We start from the raw sequence: 23,234 nt of genomic DNA, 5'->3' as shown, positions 1-23,234 counted from the left end.
GGATTTTTTGATGACTTTTTGTCATGAGTTTCGAGTGAATTGGATCAAACGGTCGAGGATAAGTTTCTTTTATTTCCAAGCTTGAGATCTTTATGACTTACAGTCTCTGACGCCCAGACATGTTTACAGCAGGAAAAATAATAACTGATAAAACACTGCAAATATAATAATGTTGCATAAAATACACCTGGATTAAAATACGTTTAACAAATCCCACTTCTACATGATTTATAAATGATTGATGTGAATCTACTGTGAAACTAAATGAAGCTGATCTTCATCAACACAGAGCTTGAGAAAAGCACAGATACACACCGTCACACACACTGATGTCTATATGAGGAAGACACACACCGTCACACACACTGATGTCTATATGAGGAAGACACACGCCATCACACACACTGATGACTATATGAGGAAGACACACGCCGTCACACACACTGATGTCTATACGAGGAAGATACACGCCGTCACACACACACACACACACACTGATGTCTATATGAGGAAGACACACACCGTCACACACACTGATGTCTATATGAGGATTTATTACACAGTTATTCTGACATGATATTTCAGTGACAGAAGTTCAGCTGTTATTAATGTAATGAAGAGAAAATAAGAGACTCTGTAACATCTCACTGTTACTGATTTATCATGAAGCTCAAAGCATTATGGGTAGAATCTCTCTACAGTCTATTCTCATTCATCAACAGTTTCACTGATGATTCAGGACCAGCAGCAAACCCCGGATAGAGCGGCTGAGTGAATGTGGTCTGGACTGTGTGGATGAGGCTCATTGTGTCTCCGCTGACGCTGTAGAAGGACAGAGTTCCTGCACTGTGATCCACATACACTCCTACTCTACGGCTGGGCACTGCAGAGAGATCAGTCCCTATGCTATTGTGTAGGAATGCGTAACTGGAGGACGTGCAGAACAAACTCCAGGACTGATCATTACCTCCAAACATACACTCTTTAACCTGTCCCTTCCTGCAGATGCTCTTATATGACACTGATATAAACACACCACCACTCCACTCAATCTCCCAGTAGGAGCGTCCTCTCACACTCTCTCTACACAACACCTGAGGCCACTCATCAAATCTGTCTGGATGATCAGGATACGACTGATGCTGTGGGTGAGTGTAAGTAATCACTCTGTTCCCCTCAGACAGACGGAGGAGTTTATGCACTGTGTTCAGATCCAGAGTGAGCTGACGGGAATCTGATGGAGAGAAAACACATCACAGTCAGGAATTATGAATATGATCTTCTAATGTCTCTGAACTCTTCATGTTCAGTATATCAGCAGTGTCTCAGTGCAGTTTAATCATCATTTACATGATCAACTCTAAAACTCTTCCATCATGTTTTCTTTCAGCTTCTACAGGAAGAACATGAACACACTCAGTGAGTTTCTCTGCTTGTTTTCTGACTTACACTGAAGGAAGTCGCTCCTGGTCTTGGGAACATCTGTGGAAATCAACAGACATGAAGAGTGTGATTATCATGTCAAGAGAAAGTGATCCTGCATCCATTGCTAACACATGCAGAAATCCTCCAACACAGCAGATATTTAGAGATGTCTCTGCTGTTTACTGAGCCCAGATCCTGACACAACCACTGTTGAGGATTTGATATTAGTGACATGTCACCATATTTGATTTGGCTTCTGTAGAACTGAACTGAGCACAGATTTGATCAGAGGGAATATGGTTAATCATATTAATCATATACAGAGTAATCATATTGCTTTATAAGACTTGGATTAAACCTCAACCTGCTTTTTATTCTTTTTCAAAGAGACATCAATTGATCAATACATGTCTGATGCTCAATCATTTTAATCATTCTACTGAAAGCCCCAAACCCTGGATAGAATGGCTGAGTGAATGTGGTCTGGACTGTGTGGATGAGCAGTTCAAACATGTCCCTGGCAACATTCAAAAGACAGCTGAAAACCCATCTCTTCCGTGAGCACTTAACCTCATAAAAAAATTAAAAAATATTTTCCTTATCGGGCTTATGCTACTCTGAACAATGCCTGCACTTGGTTTTTTGAGCACTTCTTGCGTTGTTTTTTGCCTCTTCACAATGACTCGCTTAATTTAGTCCTAATTTGTAAGTCGCTTTGGACAAAAGCGTCTGCTAAATGACTAAATGTACATGTAAATGTACTGCTTATTATGAGAATTTCTGTGAATACATGAAAGCCACATTTTAGTTCTAATTATTAAAATCATAAAAATGCATCATTGACGTTTGGTTTTAAATGCTGATATCACAAAATCATATCTCTTACATTCTTAAAAACACATTGTTATCAGATATTCATTCAACTTTTGGTATCAATAGAATCAGCAATATTTAAATGTGTGATTTTAACAGTAAATATCAAAAGTTTCCTTCATGTTCACAAATGCATTGTTGTCATCAATAGTGTCTACTTAAAGTCACAGAGTATGGGGATTTAATGTCAGATATACTGTTTTAATTATTGGCATAAAGCACGTTCAACTCGTTCAAGTATTTGCAATAAGACAAGCTGACAACAGAGAATACGGTGAGTTGTGTTGTCTGTAATATTGCTGTCATGATGTGGTGAACTAATTCATACAGTATATTAAGATTTAATCTGCTAAAATATTGAATATGTTCTCATCTTTCTCATTTTATCATTGAACAGCCTGGTCCCATTGTTAATATGTAGGTATTAATACGTAATTTTCTGAGACACAAAAATGTATGTTTTTTTGTACATGTGGATAGATGCTAAAATGTATAATGTGGAAGTATCTGCAACATTTAAACAAAATATTATTATGTTTTTACAGCTACAAGGACGTCACATATTTACAAATCTTTCATAGCATAAAGATATCTGTATAATTTTCCTTTTACCTAAACATACCCTTTTTATACAGAATTTAAACAGCATAAAACGTAATGAACAGAGATGTGGCGGAATTTGGAAAATTACAATTTTAGAAACAATATAGCATTAAAAAGATGTTTTGAGCCACTAGGTTAGGCCGCTACGCCTAACACATAACCATTGCTTCAAACTACGTAACGTTATGAAGAAAAACATAACAGGACAGACAAGTGTAATCACAATAATTTATTTATTGTGAAAATGTCAAAAGCGCCACCAAAAGTCATTCATATGACGATGTGTCACAGTTGCAGTATGGATTCTAAAGATTAGGATAACAGCGAGCGAATAAAATTGATGTCTTTTGTGAATTTCTGTTGTGTTTTGGTGTTATACGAGCGTATGGGACGCTCAGAGGGTTCGGTTAAGCACTAGTAGAAATGGTGGTGGGAGTTTCCAATTAGAGAAACTGGAGCAAGAGAGCAGAAGGGTTTTAGTAGGATTATTTCCTTTGCAATGAACTTCTGCATGCTTTGCATTAATAATGATTATTATTAACCCTCTGGGGTCTGAGCTGTTTTCTGGGCCCTGGAGGTGTTCTGACATGCTCTGACATTTGTGCTTATTTCTGTTACTTGTGACATTTTCATGGCTAAAGTCTAATTACACTGTATTCAGCACAAACTCTGCTACAATAATATATCAGCAGCATGTGTGTAAAAGTTTGTAGTTTTGAGCTAATGACATTTATGCGTGGTTTGTGAAAATACAAAAAAAAATTCCCATACTGATTATTTCTTCACAAGACTTTTGAAAATTGTATGACGTAGCCTAGAATATTTGCTCTAAAACTATGTGAAAATCACCCTGACTGCTCATTCAGATAAGACAATATATTGATTTGAAAATTTTACGACATGTTTTGTGCGACAAAGCTTTATGCGGGAGCTCATTAATATGTAAGGTTTTCACACCTGAGAAAGACAAAGACCCTCCCCTAACGGCCATATTAGGAGCTATCAGGCCCTATCATTCTGAGCAACCTTGCACAAAGAATGAGGAGATTTAAAAAAGAATGGCTTTTAGATTGTGTGATTTATTTACAACACAACATAATCCAAAGATACACAACAAATGACAAAAAAGCACTCATTGAAACCAATGATCCAAAGAAAGAGACCCTTTTGCCATTCCTGAAAACATTGTACATACCTTTCATTTCCAAGGTGTTTGATTTTCACTTTACCATGTTCATGTACAGAGACTCATGTGAATGTTGAAGTCAGCAGGAGTGGCATCTGGGCCCTGAAAAAAAAAAAAAAGTGAACATACTGATATCAAGAGAAAGGCCTGCACGATTTTGGGAATACATTTTAGATTTTTCTGGTTAAAATTGCTTTTTAAAATTCACAGAATACACACACACACACACACAAATGTTTCCAACAATATATAATATAATGAACACCAGGTTTGCTGTGCCTTGTAGGCATAGGCTATGCGCAGTGCTGCATAAAATAATAATAACAATAACCATAGCAGCCTATAAATCTTCCAAAATATTTCAGTAACAACTAAGCTAGAGAAAAATATATTGATTATCATGTTACTTCAAATGTTTCCATTCGTTATGATGATATGAAATGAGATAATAGTAAAAACATGAAGCCGTTTGGTGCGTTTTGCTTTTCGAATGTATCAAATATGATACATTCAAACGCGATCGCGCTCAAACATAAAACATTATGGTTACCACATACATATCTATGTTTGAGCAGATATCCACAAACACAGTAACAGTAAACACGGGTCTAAATATTATAATATTCACCATATATCTAGCAACAGTTCAACTGCAATGTGAAATTTATGCAACAATAACAAACTAATATGTAAGAATTTCTTACCTTACATCTTTCTTGTCTTCAAATCGCGTTCTTCTTCTTCTGAGGTAGCCTAAATCCAATGTAAGCTCACGGTGCGCCTTTCAAACTCAACGAAAAGCAGTGACTTATGAAGTTTTTTCGTGCTTTGTTTTTGAGGTAATGAGCGCGTTCGCGCTCCATGTGGAGATTTGCATGTGAATCTCTTTTGCGCGAGTGGGCGTGTTCAAATTAAAAATAATTAGGTAAAACTATTAACAAGCGTTTGAGAAGCTGGACATCTTGTTGGTTTTATACAAATTACTTAAACAGAGAATATTTGTTTTCAGTTTGAATCCGATAATTTAAAAGTACACACTTAAATGTTTATAAAGGTATATGGCTCATAAATGTGTGACAAGTATTCGCTGAGTTTTGTTTCAGTTTATAGACGTGCTCAAGAAAAAAAAGTTCACCGCGACGGAGAGGCAGAACGCACACCCTGTTTATTTTCTTTATTTTACAAAAGCACAATGTTTTGATTTGATTGTAAGTGGACACATACAAAAGTAGAAATATCACAGATTCTTTTTTTATATTTCTTTTTTCTGTATGACCATAAATGACGGAGTAATTTAAGTTTATAGTTCTACAATGTGAAGAAAATCCAGCAAAACGCGGGGGCGCGTTTGCCGACCTCAGAGGGTTAAAGGTGCAGTGTGTGATTTTTAGCGCCATCTAGTGGTGAGATTTGCGAATTGCAAACAGTCAGTAACTCACGGCCTTTCTCTCAAATTGCAAACTCAAATGAGAAGCTACGGTGGCCGACATAGGATCGGAAGAAGTCAGCAGAGAGTAGCAAGTCAAGCAATGAGGTTTCTTTCAGTGCTGGGCAGTAGCGTCGCTACAAGTAGTGACGTTACTAGCTTAACTACATTTCTCAATAGCATGGTGGTAGCGTCGCTGTTTTCTGAATCAAATAGCTTTTCAGTAGCGAAGCTCTTTTGTTGATCAAGTAGTGTGGTAGCGTCCACACAAGCTGAAGCTACATTTTCTGAAGTACAAGCTCAACTCGGGCACCGCATGATTAACATCGCGCAACATCAGCATCACACGTGCACACGGAACGCACATGTAGGAAACCTTGTGAATTACGGCCGTTTCAGACCGCACCTGCGAGCAGCGCGAATTGTTTTCGGCGTGCGTGCATGTTCAAGTGCATTCACACACAGGAGGAGCAGCGCGTTAGCTGAGCAGTAGTGAAGCTGAGGGTTTCAGCGCCGAGTCTATTTTTCATTCACCATTGAGCTCACGCTCAATTAAAGTGAAAGCACACTTTTGATGGACAAAATAAATATGATTTCACACTAAAAGTACCTAAAATGCACATAATTTGCATAGTACAAATGTAAGTGTTCCGTCACTACTAGCAGAACACGCTAGTAATTCGCTAGCCTGTTAACGCTCCACCCATGCGCTCAGCTATTTTATTTTATTTTTCTCACACGCTCGCGGCTTTGAGTTCATAAAAAGCTCAGGTGAGTAAGAATCAGTCAACAAACATGGTGAGTAATGTCTTGTCCTGTTATTGTCACATGCACTTCATGTCACATGTTTAGCATAGCCTTCTCTGTTGGCAGTATAGGATTTATATGTGATAAATGTAAGGAGACAGTTAGGTTGACAGAGAAGATTTCAGAATTAGAGACACGCATCCAAACATTAATTGAGGATAGTAAGAGTGCTAGAGATATAACCCTCTGGGGACCAAGCTGTTTTTGGGGTCCTTGAGATGTTCTGACATGCCTTGACATTTGTGCTTTTTTCAGTTATTTATAAACATGTTAATGGCAAAGGTGTAAATTCACTCTATATAGCACAAACAGGGCTACCATAATATGCGAGCAACGTGTATGTAGATGTTTGTATTTTTAAGAGAATAATGTTTATGCGTGGTTATTGAAAAAAATTAAAATGAAAGTTGCTGAATTAAGACCACAAAACACATATTAAATATGTGTCCACAAGACTTTTGACTAATTGATGTTGTCCCTTTGAGTTCTAGCTTCAAAATGATGTAAAAATAGTCTTGCTTTATCGTTCACAAAAAAAAATACATTGATTTAAATGGTGTAAAACAGGTTTTGCTTGGAAAGCCAATATGCGAGGGGGAGGAGTAGTTTACACCTTAGATTATGAATGTCCCACCCACTCTGTATAATGAGCCATTCACTCAGGTGTGAAACTGACTGAGCCACAATGCAAGGACAAAAGATGTATTTAGAAGAAGACTTATATTGACCATTTAAGATTTCGCTTACATCTCTCTTGTAAATATGTTTTGCTATTTTATTCAAAATGTTACAATTACAACAATAATTACAATTTCAACAATATTTCAAGTGTACTCTTTCTTTGTAAAAAAAAAAAAAAAAAAAGATTATAGGCCTACATTTTATCATGTATTCATTAGTTTGAATATAGCCAACATTGGAACATCTAACATCTTAGTCTATGAATTTATTTTTGACAAAAATAGTATTTTTTTTGCAGTTTAATACGTTGCTTATACAAATACATTTTATTTCAACATATTGTCGATTTTTACTCATCTCAGTAGGCTATAGCAAAGCAGTTTATTCTTTCACACACAGACGCGCGATTCATATTTAGGCTAAACAGTCTTTACAAATATGTCCCCTTCATTCATCTCACAGAAAGGCGAGTCATATTATAGAAATGCGATTCATCTTTTTGCGGTTTACATAGGCCTACACTAACGTTATTCCATAACGTTATTCCACACGTGAGAAAAGAAAACAGCCTACCTCACTCCTCAGCGGAATCTGCTCCTCATTTCAGGAGATATTGCTCCTCATCAGCACTGTTCTGAGGAATGTTTTCTCCATAAGGTAGGCTATAATGTCTCACTCGCGAGGAGTCGCGACGCGCTTTGTTTACAGCTGATGTGGGCGTTTCACAGCTCTGAAATAGTTCTCAGAATTTGCGTTTGAATAGCACGCGCTCTCCGGGGAGTGGTCACATTACTGTGAATGAGCTCCTAATGAGCTCGACAGGAGTCGCTCTCTTTTTATACAGATTACAGAAGCTGAGAATATTTGTTTTTTATATAAATGACTTCATTTAAAAGATGCGATCTCAAGCTTTATGCCCGTGGGTCTGTTTGCCTGTTTGACTGAATTTTCGCGGAGTTATAGATCATTTTCGAACGCGTTTCAAATGGGAGTTTACTGACAGAGAGAAGGCAGAAATCGCATCATGTTAATTTTTCTTTATTTGTCAAAAAGCAAAACACTTTATTTTTATTGTGAGTATACAGAAAAAAAATAGAAACTGAACAGGATCGATTGATGTATTACACGAAAATGAAAGATCAAAATTAACAGAGCATTTAGTGTTTATTTTCATTGCTAAAAAAAAAAAACGAGCAAAACGCGCGGGCGCGTTTGTGGTCCCCAGAGGGTTAAATACTGCTTTGGATGCGCCTAGCATAGTGAACTCTTTACATGATGCAGTTCCAGCTGAATTAGTGCCTGCGCAGCCAGACAAATGGGTGACAGTGAGGGATCGCTCTAGTCGCGGATAAAAAAACCACTCTTCCGTTCCGATTACCATAACAAATCGATTTGCCCCGCTCAGTGAAACACCCACTGAGAGTTCTGTTGATTGTGCCCTAGTTATTGGCGATTCTATTACACGGAACGTGAAAATAGAGACACCAACCACCATAGTCACATGTTTGCCGGGAGCCAGAGCGCCTGACATCAAAGCAAATTTAGAAGTGCTGGCTAATGCTAATCGTAAATTCTCTAAGATCATTATTCATGTCGGCACTAATGATGTTCGACTCCGCCAGTCGGAGATCACCAAAATTAATATTAAAGAGGTGTGTGAACTTGCAAGTACGATGTCAAGCACTGTAATTTGCTCTGGCCCCCTTCCTGTTCGCAGGAGTGATGAGATAGTTAGTAGATTGTGTTCGCTTAACGGTTGGCTGTCTAAGTGGTGTCTGCAAAATAATATAGAATTCATAGACAATTGGAAAAGTTTTTGGGGCAGACCTGACCTGTTGAAAAGAGATGGTATTCATCCCTCCTGGGATGGTGCTGCTCTTCTCTCTAGTAATATGGCACATAGCCTTAGAGCTCAAACATGACAATCTGGGGCTCAGGTCAGGAAGCAGACAGACTGGCTAAACCGATCCTCTGCTAGCGGCCTCGCGTCACCAAGGTCAGATAAATCCCATCACATAGAGCCTCTTTCACCTAGATATCATCATATAGAGACTGTGTCTGTTCCCCGAATTTGGAAATCCAAAAAACGTTTAAACCCATCCACCCCAAGGTAAAAAATTTAATTGATGTTCAACAAATAAAAAATCACTATAATACAGATGAGCAAATGCTAAAGCTTGGGTTGCTGAATATTCGATCGCTTACTTCAAAATCACTCATTGTTAATGATATGATTTCAGATAATAACCTAGATGTGCTGTGTTTGACAGAAACCTGGCTAAAACCAAACGATTACATTACTTTAAATGAGTCCACCCCGCAAGATTACTGTTATAAACATGAGCCTCGTCTGAAACGCAAAGGGGGAGGAGTTGCTGTAATTTATAGTAATATTTTCAAAACCACTAAGAAATCAAGTTTTAAATATACTTCTTTTGAAGGGTTGGTGCTTAATGTAAAAATATATAGTGTAAACGATAAATCACGTTTGAGATTTGTGCTGGCTACTGTATACAGGCCACCAGGGCACCATACAGACTTTATCACAGAATTTGCGGACTTTCTATCCAAATTAATATTGACTGCAGATAAAGTACTAATTGTTGGTGATTTTAATATACACATAGATAATGAAAAAGATGCATTGGGATTGGCATTTAAAGACATTGTAAACTCTATTGGAGTTAGACAACACATGTCAGGACCTACTCACCGTCGTAATCATACTCTAGATCTAATATTATCACACGGAATAGATGTTGATGCCGTTGAAATTCTGCAGCAGAGCGATGACATCTCAGATCATTATCTAGTCTCGTGTAAATTACATTTAGCCAAGGTTGCAAAGCCGACTCCGTGTTATAAATATGTTAGACCTATCACTTCTGCCGCTAAAGATTGCTTTATTAATAATCTTCCTGATCAGTTTCATCATCTCAGCATCCCAGATAGCTTAGAAGAACTCGACAGAAACTTTTAACTCTCTCTTTTCCAGCACTTTAGACACAGTTGCTCCGTTGCGCTTAAAGACGATTAAAGAAAATAGTCTAACGCCGTGGTACAACGAGCACACTCGTCCCTTAAGAGAGCAGCCAGAAAAATGGAGCGCAACTGGAAGAAAACAAAACTAGAGGTATTTCGCATTTCATGGAAAGAGAGCTCGATTACTTACAGAGAGGCTTTAAAAGCTGCTAGATCTGCTTATTTTACAACCCTATTAGAATAAAATAAACATAATCCTAGAATTTTATTTGAAACAGTGGCTAAACTAACAAAAAAGAAAGCTTCAAGCCCAGACGTTTCCAAGCAACACAGCAGTAATGACTTTATGAACTTCTTCACTTATAAGATTGATAATATCAGGGAGAAAATTATAACTATGCAACCGTCTACTACAGTATCAAATCAGGCAGTGCATTGTAGTCTCCCTGAGGACATTTTTTATTCATTTATTGCTATAGATGATGATGATGATGATGCATTTTATTTGTAATGCGCTTTTCTCCAACCCAAAGCGCTACACAGTATAGTAAACATAATATAAGATAATTAAACAATAATTAAAAACAGAAAAATCAGACAAAAAAAATATAAATAAGATACACTTCAAAGACAGTAAGCATTTTTAAAAAGATGGGTCTTTAAAGACCTCTTAAAGCAGTCCAGAGTTGGGGAATTTTTAATCGCAAATGGAAGTTTATTCCACAACCGCGGGGCGGTAACCGTAAAGGAGCGACCACCCATCGACTTTAATTTGAATGTGGGCTGCTGTAGAGTAGAAGAGTCAGATGAGTGGAGAGAACGATTTGGAATGTAAGGAACAACTAGATCACAAAGGTATTCCGGTGCTATCCCATGAATGGCTTTATATGTTAAAATCAAGATTTTAAAATCGATATGTGCCGTTACTGGAAGCCAATGGAGTTCATAAAGAACAGGGGAAATATGCTGCTGTACAGTTGTGTGTGTTAATACGCGTGCGGCCGAGTTTTGGATATACTGTAATTTCTTAATATGTTTATCAGGGAGACCAGAGTATAGTGCATTACAGTAATCCAGTCTCGACGTGATAAATGCGTGGATAAGCTTTTCCGCATCTGGCAGGGATATAAAAGGCCAAACTCTGGCAATATTTTTTAGATGAAAAAAAGCTGATTTTGAAACCAATTTTATATGGGCATCAAAAGACAAATGTGAATCAAAAATAACACCTAAATTTCGCACCTGTGATGCTGGGGCCAGTAAGTCAGAATCAGTGATCAGATTTTGACAGTTAAACTTGTGCAAGGCTGTCGGCATACCAACAAGTAGAAATTCTGTTTTTGATTCATTAAGTTTAAGATAATTGGCATGCATCCATAACTTAATTTCTTCCATACATGCGCTCAGAGCTGTGATTGCAAGATTAGGATCCGGGAGTGTGTTAATATAGATCTGCTTGTCATCAGCGTAACAATGAAACCCCAGACCGTATTTTCTTATAATGTCACCAAGTGGAAGCATATAAATGCAGAACAAAGTCGGCCCTAGCACTGACCCCTGCAGGACACCCTGCTGAACTAATGTGGCCTCAGATTTATGTTTCCCCATGCAAACATACTGAGAACGATCTGCTAAATAGGACTCAAACCATTTGAACACAACACCAGAGATGCCTAACAACACACGCAACCTGTTAAGAAGGATAATATGACATATAGTGTCAAAAGCTGCGCTAATGTCTAGCAGGACTAGAATGCTGCAAGCACCAGTGTCAGCGGAAACAAGTAGGTCGTTGGTGACCCTTACAAGTGCAGTCTCAGTGCTGTGTCCAGATCTGAAACCAGACTGAAACGGTTCCAATAAGTTGTTATTGGACAGATATTGCTGTAACTGACCAACAACAACTCGTTCGAGAACCTTTGCCACAAAGGGCAGGTTCGCAATAGGCCTGTAGTTAGCTAAATTTTGAACATCACAGCCAGTTTTTTTTAGAACAGGTGTGATAGCGGCCACCTTAAGGGCCGGAGGAACCTGGCCAGTGGCTAGGGAGTTGTTAATAATTACAGTGATGGAAGGGCAGACATGTGATAAACACTTTTTTAGAACCTCAGTAGGCAAGGGGTCAAGAAAGCACGTGGATGAACTCCTAGTCATGATCAATTTAAAAACATTGTCTACATTGACAGTAGTAAAGTTCGAAAGGGCAGTAGAAGGTGAGTTTTTTTAGTAAGACTCACTAGTCAGCAAAGGAGAGTCAAAGGAGATGGAGCTATAAATACTCTGAACTTTCTCTGTAAAATATTTGTTAAAATTATTACACATCTCATCAGAAGGACAGGCAGTTTTCTTTTGAGATTTGAGAAGGCTATCAATTGTCTTAAATAACGTCCTAGGATTAGCAGCACCTTTATTGATAACATGAGAGTAATATGCCTCTCTGCTAGTCTTCAAAGCAAGATGATACTGCAGCTGGTGTTGTTCAAACATTAATTTGTGAACGGTGAGGCCTGGTTTTTTATACAACCGCTCAATCTTCCTTCCTTCAACTTTAAGTGCACGCAGATCATTTGTGTACCAGGGAGACGACTTGGAAAAAGATACAACTCGTTCTTTCACTGGTGCAACAACATTAAGAATTGAGGAAAGTGCAGAGTTGTAACAGTCAATAGAGCCAAGCACAGGAAGCTCCGCAACAAGGTTAGAAATCCTTTCAGGGTCAATATTCCTAATATTTCTAAAGGATATGACACGCTGTTTAGAAGACTGCAGGGAGGCAGAGATGGTAAATTCACTTGTCAGTAATTTATGATCACTAAAATTAACTTCATCCTTTGAAAGCTGATCTATACCAATACCCACAGAACATAACAGGTCCAATGTAAGTCCAGATTTATGAGTTGAAAAGTCAACATGTTGAATGAAGTTAAAACACTCTAACACATGCAGGAAGGCAGCTGCAGAGGAACAGTTTGAATTGTCGACATGAATATTCAGGTCCCCTATTAGCAGCATGTCTGGACAAATAGGACTTAGCAGAGTCAATAATTCTGCAAGTTCAGAAAAGAACCTCGCATCAGCCTTAGGTGGGCGATAGATTAAAACAACTAGTACTGGTGAAGTGCTGTTAATTTTGATAGTCAGGCATTCAAAAGATGACACAGCAGGTGTTGTACCTTCTGCAATAGACAAATCAGATCTGTATAGAATAGCAAGACCACCACCTTTACCAGTGAGTCTAGGTCTGTCAATGTATGTGAATCCAGGTGGTTTAGCTAAATTAAGGTTGTAAAAGTAATTTGGTTGATGCCATGTCTCACAGAGACAGAGAAAATCAAGTTTTCTATCCAATATTATATCGTGAAGCAGCGCAGCTTTCTTGTTCATTGAACGCACATTTAATTGAGTGAGTCTAATTTTAGAACTTGCGTTCTTTACGCGATTCTGCAACGTCTTCTGAGGAAAATGTAAGTTAGATGAACAGATGCCACGAGAGTTAAGATGTCTTGAACGCCTAGATGAGGAGTGAAGTACATTTATTCCAGCAGGCGAAGGATAGAAACATCGGCGGGAGCCACGATGCAAATATCTTGGCCGATGCAAAAGTTTGAATGATCGCAAAGTTTTAATAATACAGGTGCTGGGAGGCAGATGATGATCCAATGAAAAAAGCTCAGAATATGAGTACCTTATCATGTTGGTGTTCCACAATCTTGATTCCAGTGTTCCACAGAATCCAGTTATAGCATAGACCAGTGAAAAGAATGTAGTAAAGGGAAACAGCATGCTTATATCCAATGGAATCCTGATAAAATTGTGAAGATCGCAACACTCTGAGTCGCGGGAGTCGTTCAGCGATTAAAATGCAGAGGCCGCAGCAGCATCAGACCGTTAGTGAATCCACACACGCAGACATACACCGACTTCAGATTGGAGATGACACAGTTTCCAGCCTCGTTCAGGTGCCGCACCCGCCACTCGCCACTCGAAACAAGAAGACACCGAGGAATCACCTCAAAAGCGATCAGCAATCCAAGCTCAACAGGAACCTCACATTTAAATGTTGAGATGAGAGGTAGGCCTAATAGGCTATTAAATCATTTAAAAAGTTGGTAGCAGAATAAAACCAATTTTAAAATAACAAATAACTAAAACACATGGGTTGAGAAGCGGCATCCAGCTGAGCCAGCGTCCTCTCACACCCCTATAGACCCCTTTTACGCCGATGTCACAGTTACATCACGGCGCTAGCTGGAGGCAAAACAAAGGGAAAACTGGAGGCGGCCAATACAAACCAGCACAGATTCGGCTACATAATAAGGAGCTTAAATTATTATTTTTATTATTAAATGTCATCTTGTTGTGTTGTTGGGTACAAGAATCGATGAAAAATGAGTATGCTGTATCTGGAATTTTTATTTCTAGAAAATATCCACATCTTTAAAATTGCACCGTAGTGTCACTCTTTACATTGTCGTCTTCTGTCGTGCTGGCTAGGCAGAACTGTGGATCGTACCACACAAGTCTTTACATGACCATTCATTCAGCACATAGTTATAGGCATCTAAAGATGTATGTCCTCAGTTTCTCTTTACCCTCAGTTTCTCTATCGGGTAATGTTAGGTTTAGAAGTCAGGCCACTCAACCGGGGGTAGCGTTAACGTTAATCCTGTCAGATCATCCATCCATTGAGTAAGCGTGTACGGCCTGGGTCAGCCAATCTGGTTCCATCCGTTAAAATTAACTTTTGCAAATAACAATCGCGGTCCTGGACAGTGAGTGACCTTGCACATTAAGATAAAATTGGATTTTCTCCAGTCATTGTTAAAAAAACAAGCTAACAAACTGGCAAACGGTAACACTTTATAATAACTGCACGCTATTAATCATTAGTTAAGCATTAGTAAACAGTTAATTCATCATTTATAAAGCATTAATAGACATTAATAAGCAGTTTATAAATACGGCAATAAATGCTTTATTCTTGATTTATAAGCATATCTATAATGTGTTTAACAATTGTATTTTCACAATTTATTAATGATCAATTTATCATTTCTAAATGAAGTATTTCTTTATTTTCAAACCAGTTATTTAGGAGTTGTCAGTGGTTCATAATATCACTTAGAAAGTGAAAGTAAATGTAGTAAATGCAGGTAGTTATAAACCATTTACAAGTGGTCAGTTAACTATTTGTGTGAGCTCATCTAAAGTGAGGACTAGTTATGTCTTGTAAAGCATTTATAAAGGAGATTTAAAGGCTCGGTTATCTTCTAAACAGAAAAAGGAAACAAACACACACAGTGATACAGAACATAAAAATATTTAACAACCTTTAAATCTCCTTTGTAAACGCTTTACAAGACATAACTAGTCCTCACTTTAGTGTGAAGTTCACAAACATAGTTAACTGACCACTACTAAATGCTTTATAACTACCTGAATTAACCATGAATTACAGTAGAAATACATGTTAATAAAGCATGTATTAACACAGTAAGTAACTATTACTATATGTCTGAATAATAAGATATATGAATGTACATTTAAATAATGTATTAATCATTTACTTACACTTTCTAAGTGATCTTATGAACCACTGACAACTCCTAAAGAACTGGTTTGAAAATAAAGCAATACTTCATTTAGAAATGATAAATTTATCATTAATAAAGTATGAAAATTCCATTATTAAACACATTATAGATATGCTTTTAAATCAAGTATAAAGCATTTATAGCTGTATTTATAAACTGCTTATTAATGTCTATTAATGCTTTATAAATGATGAATTAACTGTTTACTAATGCTTAACTAATGATTAATAGCGTGCAGTTATTATAAAGTGTTACCCTGGCAAACTAACGTTAGTGAAGCGGCAAGAGGGATCTTTCTGCCTCCAGCTAAGCCCCGCCCACACAAATACGTCACCATGTTTACCAACTGTAAAAGGGTCTATAGGAGAGGAAGAATTTTGCAAACCCGTTAAATCATTTAAATCGACAACATGTATGTTGGACCCTATACCGACTAAGCTACTGAAAGAGGTGCTTCCAGAGGTCATAGATCCTCTTCTTAATATCATTAATTCGTCTTTGTCTCTAGGATACGTACCCAAAACTTTAAGCTGGCTATGATTGAACCGCTTGTTAAAAAAACGCAACTTGATCCTACAGAATTAGTCAATTACAGGCCGATCTCGAATCTACCTTTTGTGTCAAAGATATTAGAAAAGGCAGTATCCTCACAACTATGTTCCTTTATTGAAAGAAATGATATCTGGAGGATTTCCAGTCCGGATTTAGACCGTACCATAGTACCGAGACTGCTCTCGTTAGAGTCACAAATAATTTGCTCTTATCATCCGATCGTGGTTGTATCTCTCTATTAGTGTTACTTGATCTTAGTGCTGCATTTGACACCATTGACCACAACATTCTTTTAAATAGACTAGAAAACTATGTTGGCATTAGTGGAATTGCACTAGCATGGTTTAAATCATACTTATCTGACCGTTATCAGTTTGTAGCAGTAAATGAAGAGATGTCTCATCGATCAAATGTTCAGTATGGCGTACCACAAGGCTCAGTACTAGGACCACTGCTGTTCACTCTGTACATGCTACCATTAGGAGATATCATTAGGAAACATGGAATTAGCTTTCACTGTTATGCCGATGATACTCAGCTCTATATTTCTTCACGCCCAGACGAAACTTACCAATTCACAAAATTAACGGAATGCATAGGTGATATAAAAAACTGGATGACTAGTAATTTCCTACTACTTAATTCTAAAAAAACAGAGATTCTAATTATTCTAATTACCATATGCTCTCATTGACAAATGCGGAACAATTAGTTCATGCGTTCATGACCTCAAGGCTAGATTATTGTAATGCTCTACTGGGTGGTTGCCCTGCACGCTTAATAAACAAACTACAGCTGGTCCAAAACGCAGCAGCTCGAGTTCTTACCAGAACCAGGAAGTATGACTATATTAGCCCGGTTCTGTCAAAACTGCATTGGCTCCCTATTAAACATCGTATAAATTTTTTAATATTTCTGATTACTTACAAAGCACTAAATGGTTTAGCTCCGCAGTCTTAACGCATTATAGTACTTCACGTCTATTGCGATCTCAAAATTCCGGCCAGTTGATAATACCTAGAATATCAAAATCGACTGCTGGCGGTAGATCCTTTTCCTTTTTAGCACCAAAACTTTGGAACAGTCTTCCTAACATTGTCCGGGAAGCAGACACACTCTTCAACTCGTCAGTTCAAAGCAAGATTAAAAACACATCTCTTTGACCTAGCATTCACATAATACATTATAGACTTCTATAATTCAATGTTAGGCTGCATAGATTAGGTATTCCCATAAATCCTGATGTACTCGTTACATCATAAGAAGAATGGCATCTACGCTAATTTTGGTGTCTTTCATCCCGATGACAACGCAGTGCTGAAGTGCCAACTAGTCTCTCCCCATGGAGGATCCCTTTACCACTCTACAGATAAAGCGTTTTCGGGAAATTCGTTTCGCGTACCTACCCAGAAGTGATAAAATAAAATAAAATTCTGTATCAAAATTTATAAGGAAAGACCAGTACTTTGTTTAGGCTTGGTTTGTAGGGAGTTCCAAACCTGCGCACATATATTCAAACGCACATAACTATAGAAACAATTCTTAATGCGCATGTGAACGCCATCAGCGTTTCTCACAAGTTCGCGTTTAAAGTCTGTGTAGAGAGAATGGTGTCGTCTTAGCGGCCCCTAATTTAATAACAAATGATCGTTGTGACGGAAGCAAATCAATCAAAACTAACTTTAGCTGGAAAATAACTTTATTAAAGAACCACTATAAAGCCAAAACAATCTCTGTTACCTTAAATTATACGTTTATCTCTGTAAAGCTGCTTTGAAACAATCTACATTGTTAAAAGCGCTATATAAATGAAGATAACCTGACTTGACCTAGCGAAACGATTGGTCATTTTCTAAGTATATATATATATATATTTTTTTTTTTTTTAACCACAAATGCTCGTCATGTACCATCTCTGAGAAGTGCCACGTATTACATCATCACGTTGGAAAGGTCACGCGTCACGTCATCTAAGTTATTTGTCTGTGTACTCCGGTTCAGAAAGGTTGGGAAGGGCGAAAAATTTCATCTCATTTTCTCCTCCAACTTCAAAATCGTCTGACATCTTTGTTTTAATTTATTATTATTATTATATTTTTTTTTGTGACCTTTCTAACGTGATGACGTAATACGTGGCGCATCTGGTACACGATGGTACATGACGAGCATTTGTGGTTAAAAAGTATATATTATAATTAATTATTTATTTTTTTGTGAAAATGACCGATCGTTTCGCTGGATAAGACGCTTATTTCTCGACTGGGATCGTGTCGAGACTTTGAAGCTGCATTGAGACGGACATTTGAACCTTCAAACCGTTGGTTGCCATTGAAGTCCATTATATGAAGAAAAATCCTGGAATGTTTTCCTCAAAAACCTTAATTTCTTTTCGACTGAAGAAAGAAAGACATGGATATCTTGGATGACATCGGGGTGAGTAAATTATTAGCAAAATTTTTTTTTGAAAGTGAACTAATCCTTTAAGAATCAACAGTTTTTGTGTATTAAGTTGATTATTTGTTTTTGTGTTTTGATTATGATTGTTGTTGTTTATTTATTTATTTTATTTTTATGTCAGCTATATCATCTGGTGCTCTTTGGTCTGTTTTAGTTACATTTTTTGATTTAATTATTTTTTTTAAACCACAGCTTCATCGGAATGGTGCGAAACTTGGTGACTTTTATGGCATTTGGAATGTGAACACACAAAAAAGTTGAGGGCATGGTTCGAGCAGGCTAAGTGGTCATAAAAAATGTAGTCACACTTGTGCTCTTCGATCAAAAATGACCGACCATAGGAAATTAATGTGAAATCGACAAAACCACATTTGTGCGATTTTTACAATCTACAAATCGGCCACGATGCAGAAAAAAAGTGCTCAGCAATGAAGGGGTGAAACTCTAAAACAACAATATAAAAAAGTATTATTTGAGAATTTCTTTTTAAAAAATAAAAAACATTCAAATCCACATCTTAAAAGTAAGCAATTTTGTCCAAAAACTACTAGAGAATTCACAAGCCTCTCCATAGAGTGGTAACACCATGAAATTACAACAGATGGTGCTAATCTGCCTTCAAATATTTATTTAAAAGGCCTAGTCTCTACAGTGGATAGCTATTAAAAAAGCATTTTCTTCAATTTGCCCGGGTTTTTATGGCAAAGTTGCACATCAACCTCTTCATTGGACCCTGGTGCATCATCCTATAAATTGCAACCAAGTGGCAAGCCACTGTGTTTCGATTTTTCCTCCCTCCAAACCAAGATGGCCAAGGGTCAGTCAGACATGCAAAGTTGCTCCGGAATATCCACCCATTCCTTCTATCCTAGGAGACTCTTGTAGGTAAAAAATATATATATATATATATATTGCAGCATCAAGCAATATCTAATGAGTCATATCACAGTAAAATTTTCCAAGTTTTGATTTTAGATTGAGAGAAAACTCTGATTAATCACATGTCCACTGTAGTGGACGTCATGCATCAATTGCTATATTTCAGCTACAATTCATAATTATAATGTGAATATTGTTTTTGAAATTTAAAACTTAAAAACTTAATCTGCAGTGATTTTTTTTACTGTAAATAAATGTATTTGTATTATTAGAATGTAATTTTCATTGACATCGAAAAAAGTCATGTGGTTACATAATGTATGACACTTGTAATGTATTACTTGTTAGATCAAAAGGTAATCTGATTTTGTAATGCACATTATTGTAATGCGATTTATTACTCATAACATCAAAAAGTAATTGATTATGTAATGCATGTTACTTGTAATGCGTTTCCTTACTCATAACATCAAAAAGTAATCTGATTACATAATGCACATTATTGTAATGTGTTTCTTTACTCATAACATCAAAAAGTAATCTGATTACGTAATGCATGTTACTTGTAAAGCGTTTCTTTACTCAACATCAAAAAGTAATCTGATTATGTAATACATGTTACTAGTAATGCGTTTCTTTACTCATAACATCAAAAAGTAATCTGATAACGTAATGCATGTTACTTGTAAGGCGTTTCTTTACTCGTTACATCAAAAAGTAATCTGATTAGGTAATGCATGTTACAATACATTACTCGTAACATTAAAACCAATCTGATTACGTAATGCATGTTACTTGTAACACATTACTTTACTTGTAACATCAAAAAAGTAATCTAAATGCATTATGCATGTTACTTGTAATGCATTACCCCCAACACTGATCAGATGAGATTGAAAAAAACGTATTGCTAGGTTTTCTCAGAGGAGGGCTATGATAGAAATGTGCATGTCCATCTTGAACATAATCAGAATTATCAGCTAATAAGGGTAAATCTCCATACTCTGGTGCACTGGAGGGAGCATCTGAGTGGTTTCCACAGTTGTACCTTGACAGACTGTAGAAAATTCTGTTGGAATCACGTCCTCATGTTCTGATATCAAAGATACGCGAAGTGCAACTTGTATGAAGTTGTATGAAGCCTTTGCAATATTTCGCATTTATATTTTTTGTATATATTTTATAGTTTTCACATGATTTGATATAATTGTATTGATTAGTTTGTTAAATACACATACTTTATCTGTTCGATTATTGTATTATATTTAATACAGTATATCTTCAGTTTAAACCATAACCGCATGCTGTCCACTCAAGTGGACATCTGAAGATCTCTTTGAAAAATTTGTAAAAAAAATATGCAAAAAATATGCAAAAAATTTGAATTTGTTTTTAAATTATTTTCAATGGCAAAAATGGACCATAATTATTGCATAAACATGAATAATTACCATCAAATCCTCTCAAAATACAATTTTACATTTTACAAATTTGACTAAATAAAACAATATCAGGCGTCCGGTCACTTTTGACCGCGAAGAGAATAAGTGTGACTCCCAAATGAGGAGCACCAGAGGGTTTTAAATGTCCTATTGGTTTTTATACAGAGAAATGTACGTGTCACTTGTTCAAGGCTTTGTATTGTTTATTGTGAATGTCATATGATTAAGTATAGTAGCCTACATTAGACATCAAATACATAATATACTCTGCGTCTTTAAGGACTATTTGTAACAACATGAACAAAGGAAATAATACGTTCATATATAGTCAAGTGGGAAACACTTACAACATGTTACACATTTAATTATAGCCACACATGTTAGGAAATATGGTTGTCAATGCAAACATTGACTGTGAATGAAGCGAAATTTATATATTTTTTAAAGATAAAGATTAATGCAAAAAACACTTACCTGAAGACTGTATGGGGCCGATAGTGTCACTGGCTTCACTCACTCCCACTTTACCCACTATCCTGTAGCGGATCAAGTACTGCTTTCCAGACTCCAATCCAGTCAGAGTAAAGACTTCATCAGCGGTGTTTATGATAATCCACTGTTCCTCAGCGCCAGAATCTGCTTTCACCTGCTGGTACTCCACTCTGAACTGCACAGTTTCTCCAGTTGGGGACTTCTGCAGTTTCAGGGTCACACTGCGCTCCAGGACCTTCGTCACTTCTGGTGGAGGAGGCTTCGACACAGGCTGGAACTGTGTGTCTGTCAGCTTCCCTGATTCATACAGATAGATAGAGGAGCCAGGACTGGAGGGATCGGAGATGGCAGAAATAATGAATCGATATCTCTTTTCATCTTTATTAGCCTCTGAAAAACTTCTGAAAAGAGATAAGTTCTTTCTCATCTTTGAGCTGACATCAGGATGGTTGAACCACTTTCTGACAGGTGCTAAAGTGCTAGAATGTGGTTTCATTCCCACATTTAGCCCTTTAAATTCATCAGATTCCACAAACTTCTTCAGGGTTGAGAGATCTGGGTCTTCATACTTCAGAGATGTGAAGGTCAAGCACACCACAACATCAATATCAGGATTAAAGAGGATGGTGTTGAGACTGTTTGAGTCTTCAGTATTGATTCCCTCCAGCATCTTGGTGTGAGAACTCAAGAGGTTAAGTTCAGCCTTTGTATGATCTAACCACTGGTTAAGCATGTCAGCATTAAAGGGGGAGCTGTAGTGGATCTTCAGGATGTCTTCCAATGAATGTTGCTCCATCTCTCCTCCTCGTATAGCAGGCAAGACCTTGGCCACTTCTTTCAGGAGCACCGTTTCGTAAATGCTAAGAGAGCCCTGAAATAAACGGAGCCTCTCTTTGAGGTCTTTGAAAACATTTACCAGAGTTTTTCTGGAGAGGTCGTTGCAAGTCCTCTCTACTTCTTCCAGCACCTCTATTATATCTTCAGTGTTGGAAACCAGACTTGTGCTAATTTCTCTCTTGACCTGAGCTGCTTTTGTATCCAGTAGAGAAAGAGGATAGAGCCAGACTTTTATTGGAATTGCATTCTGTGGATTCTCCTTCAGTATAGTGGGGAACTTCTTGTAAACCTCTAGGGCTTCTATGTAAGTGGTGGGGTTCTGCTCAAGGCGGACGTCACCATAAAATGTGCAGGCAATATTCTCAGCCACTTTCTTTTGAGCATCTGTCATATTTACAGCTCCGTGTCCCTTAATGGAAAATTGAGGAATCTTCTCGACCATGATATTCAGTTCTCCCTCAATCTCCTGCTTGTCTTCCTCTTCTGAAAATGTCCGATCAAACACCATGATGGCCTGAGCTCCATATAGTACACCTGTGACCACATGAGTTGCAGTTTTCTGGTCAAAGACCTGAGGGTAGGTGATCTGTCCCAACTGAGTCATAGTGAGCTGTTCGAATCTAGAGGTTTCACTGTAATACATTGTAACTCTGGACTGTTGGTTTGAGGATTTGGTGTCACGCAGGAACTCGGCAGATCCTCCCACCTCCACCAGCCCTGCCAAGAAGCTGGCCTTCAGGGAAGCACTCACATCCAGGAGACTGGACTTACTAGAGAGAGAGTCAGAGCTACTGAACTTCAAATCTGTCTTTGGCTGTGGACGACTGTCCAAATCTTCTCTCAATGATTTCTTATCCCACAGAGTGACACCTGAAATTAGAAATTACTTTTAGAGTTACTAGTGCAAAATGCCCGTGCAAAATCAGTTTTTGTGTGTGTTTTTAGTAATTGTTGGTTTGGTGTGTTTGAGTGCTCATTGTTACAATTACACAGCAAAA

At 37.5% G+C, this 23,234-nt stretch overlaps 1 protein-coding gene across 1 annotated transcript in view; it reads right to left on the bottom strand.

The window, feature by feature from the left end:
* Positions 1-534: 534 nt before the first annotated feature.
* Positions 535-23,234, bottom strand: part of LOC311090926 (neoverrucotoxin subunit beta-like) — a 35,617-nt gene continuing 12,917 nt past the window's right edge. Inside the window, exons 5-7 of the mRNA XM_084126563.1 lie at positions 21,382-23,106; positions 1,450-1,482; positions 535-1,234 (exon numbers count right to left, since the gene is read on the bottom strand). Of these exons, the coding sequence (XP_083982689.1) occupies positions 696-1,234; positions 1,450-1,482; positions 21,382-23,106 (2,297 nt within the window). The 3' untranslated portion in view covers positions 535-695. The remainder of the gene's footprint in view (positions 1,235-1,449; positions 1,483-21,381; positions 23,107-23,234) is intronic.

This window comes from Abramis brama (assembly GCF_963993115.1).
Source record: "Abramis brama genome assembly, chromosome: 1".
NCBI classification, from domain to species: domain Eukaryota; kingdom Metazoa; phylum Chordata; class Actinopteri; order Cypriniformes; family Leuciscidae; genus Abramis; species Abramis brama.
The sequence above is the reverse complement of the archived record's forward strand: the minus strand, read 5'-3'. Positions and strand labels throughout refer to the sequence as shown.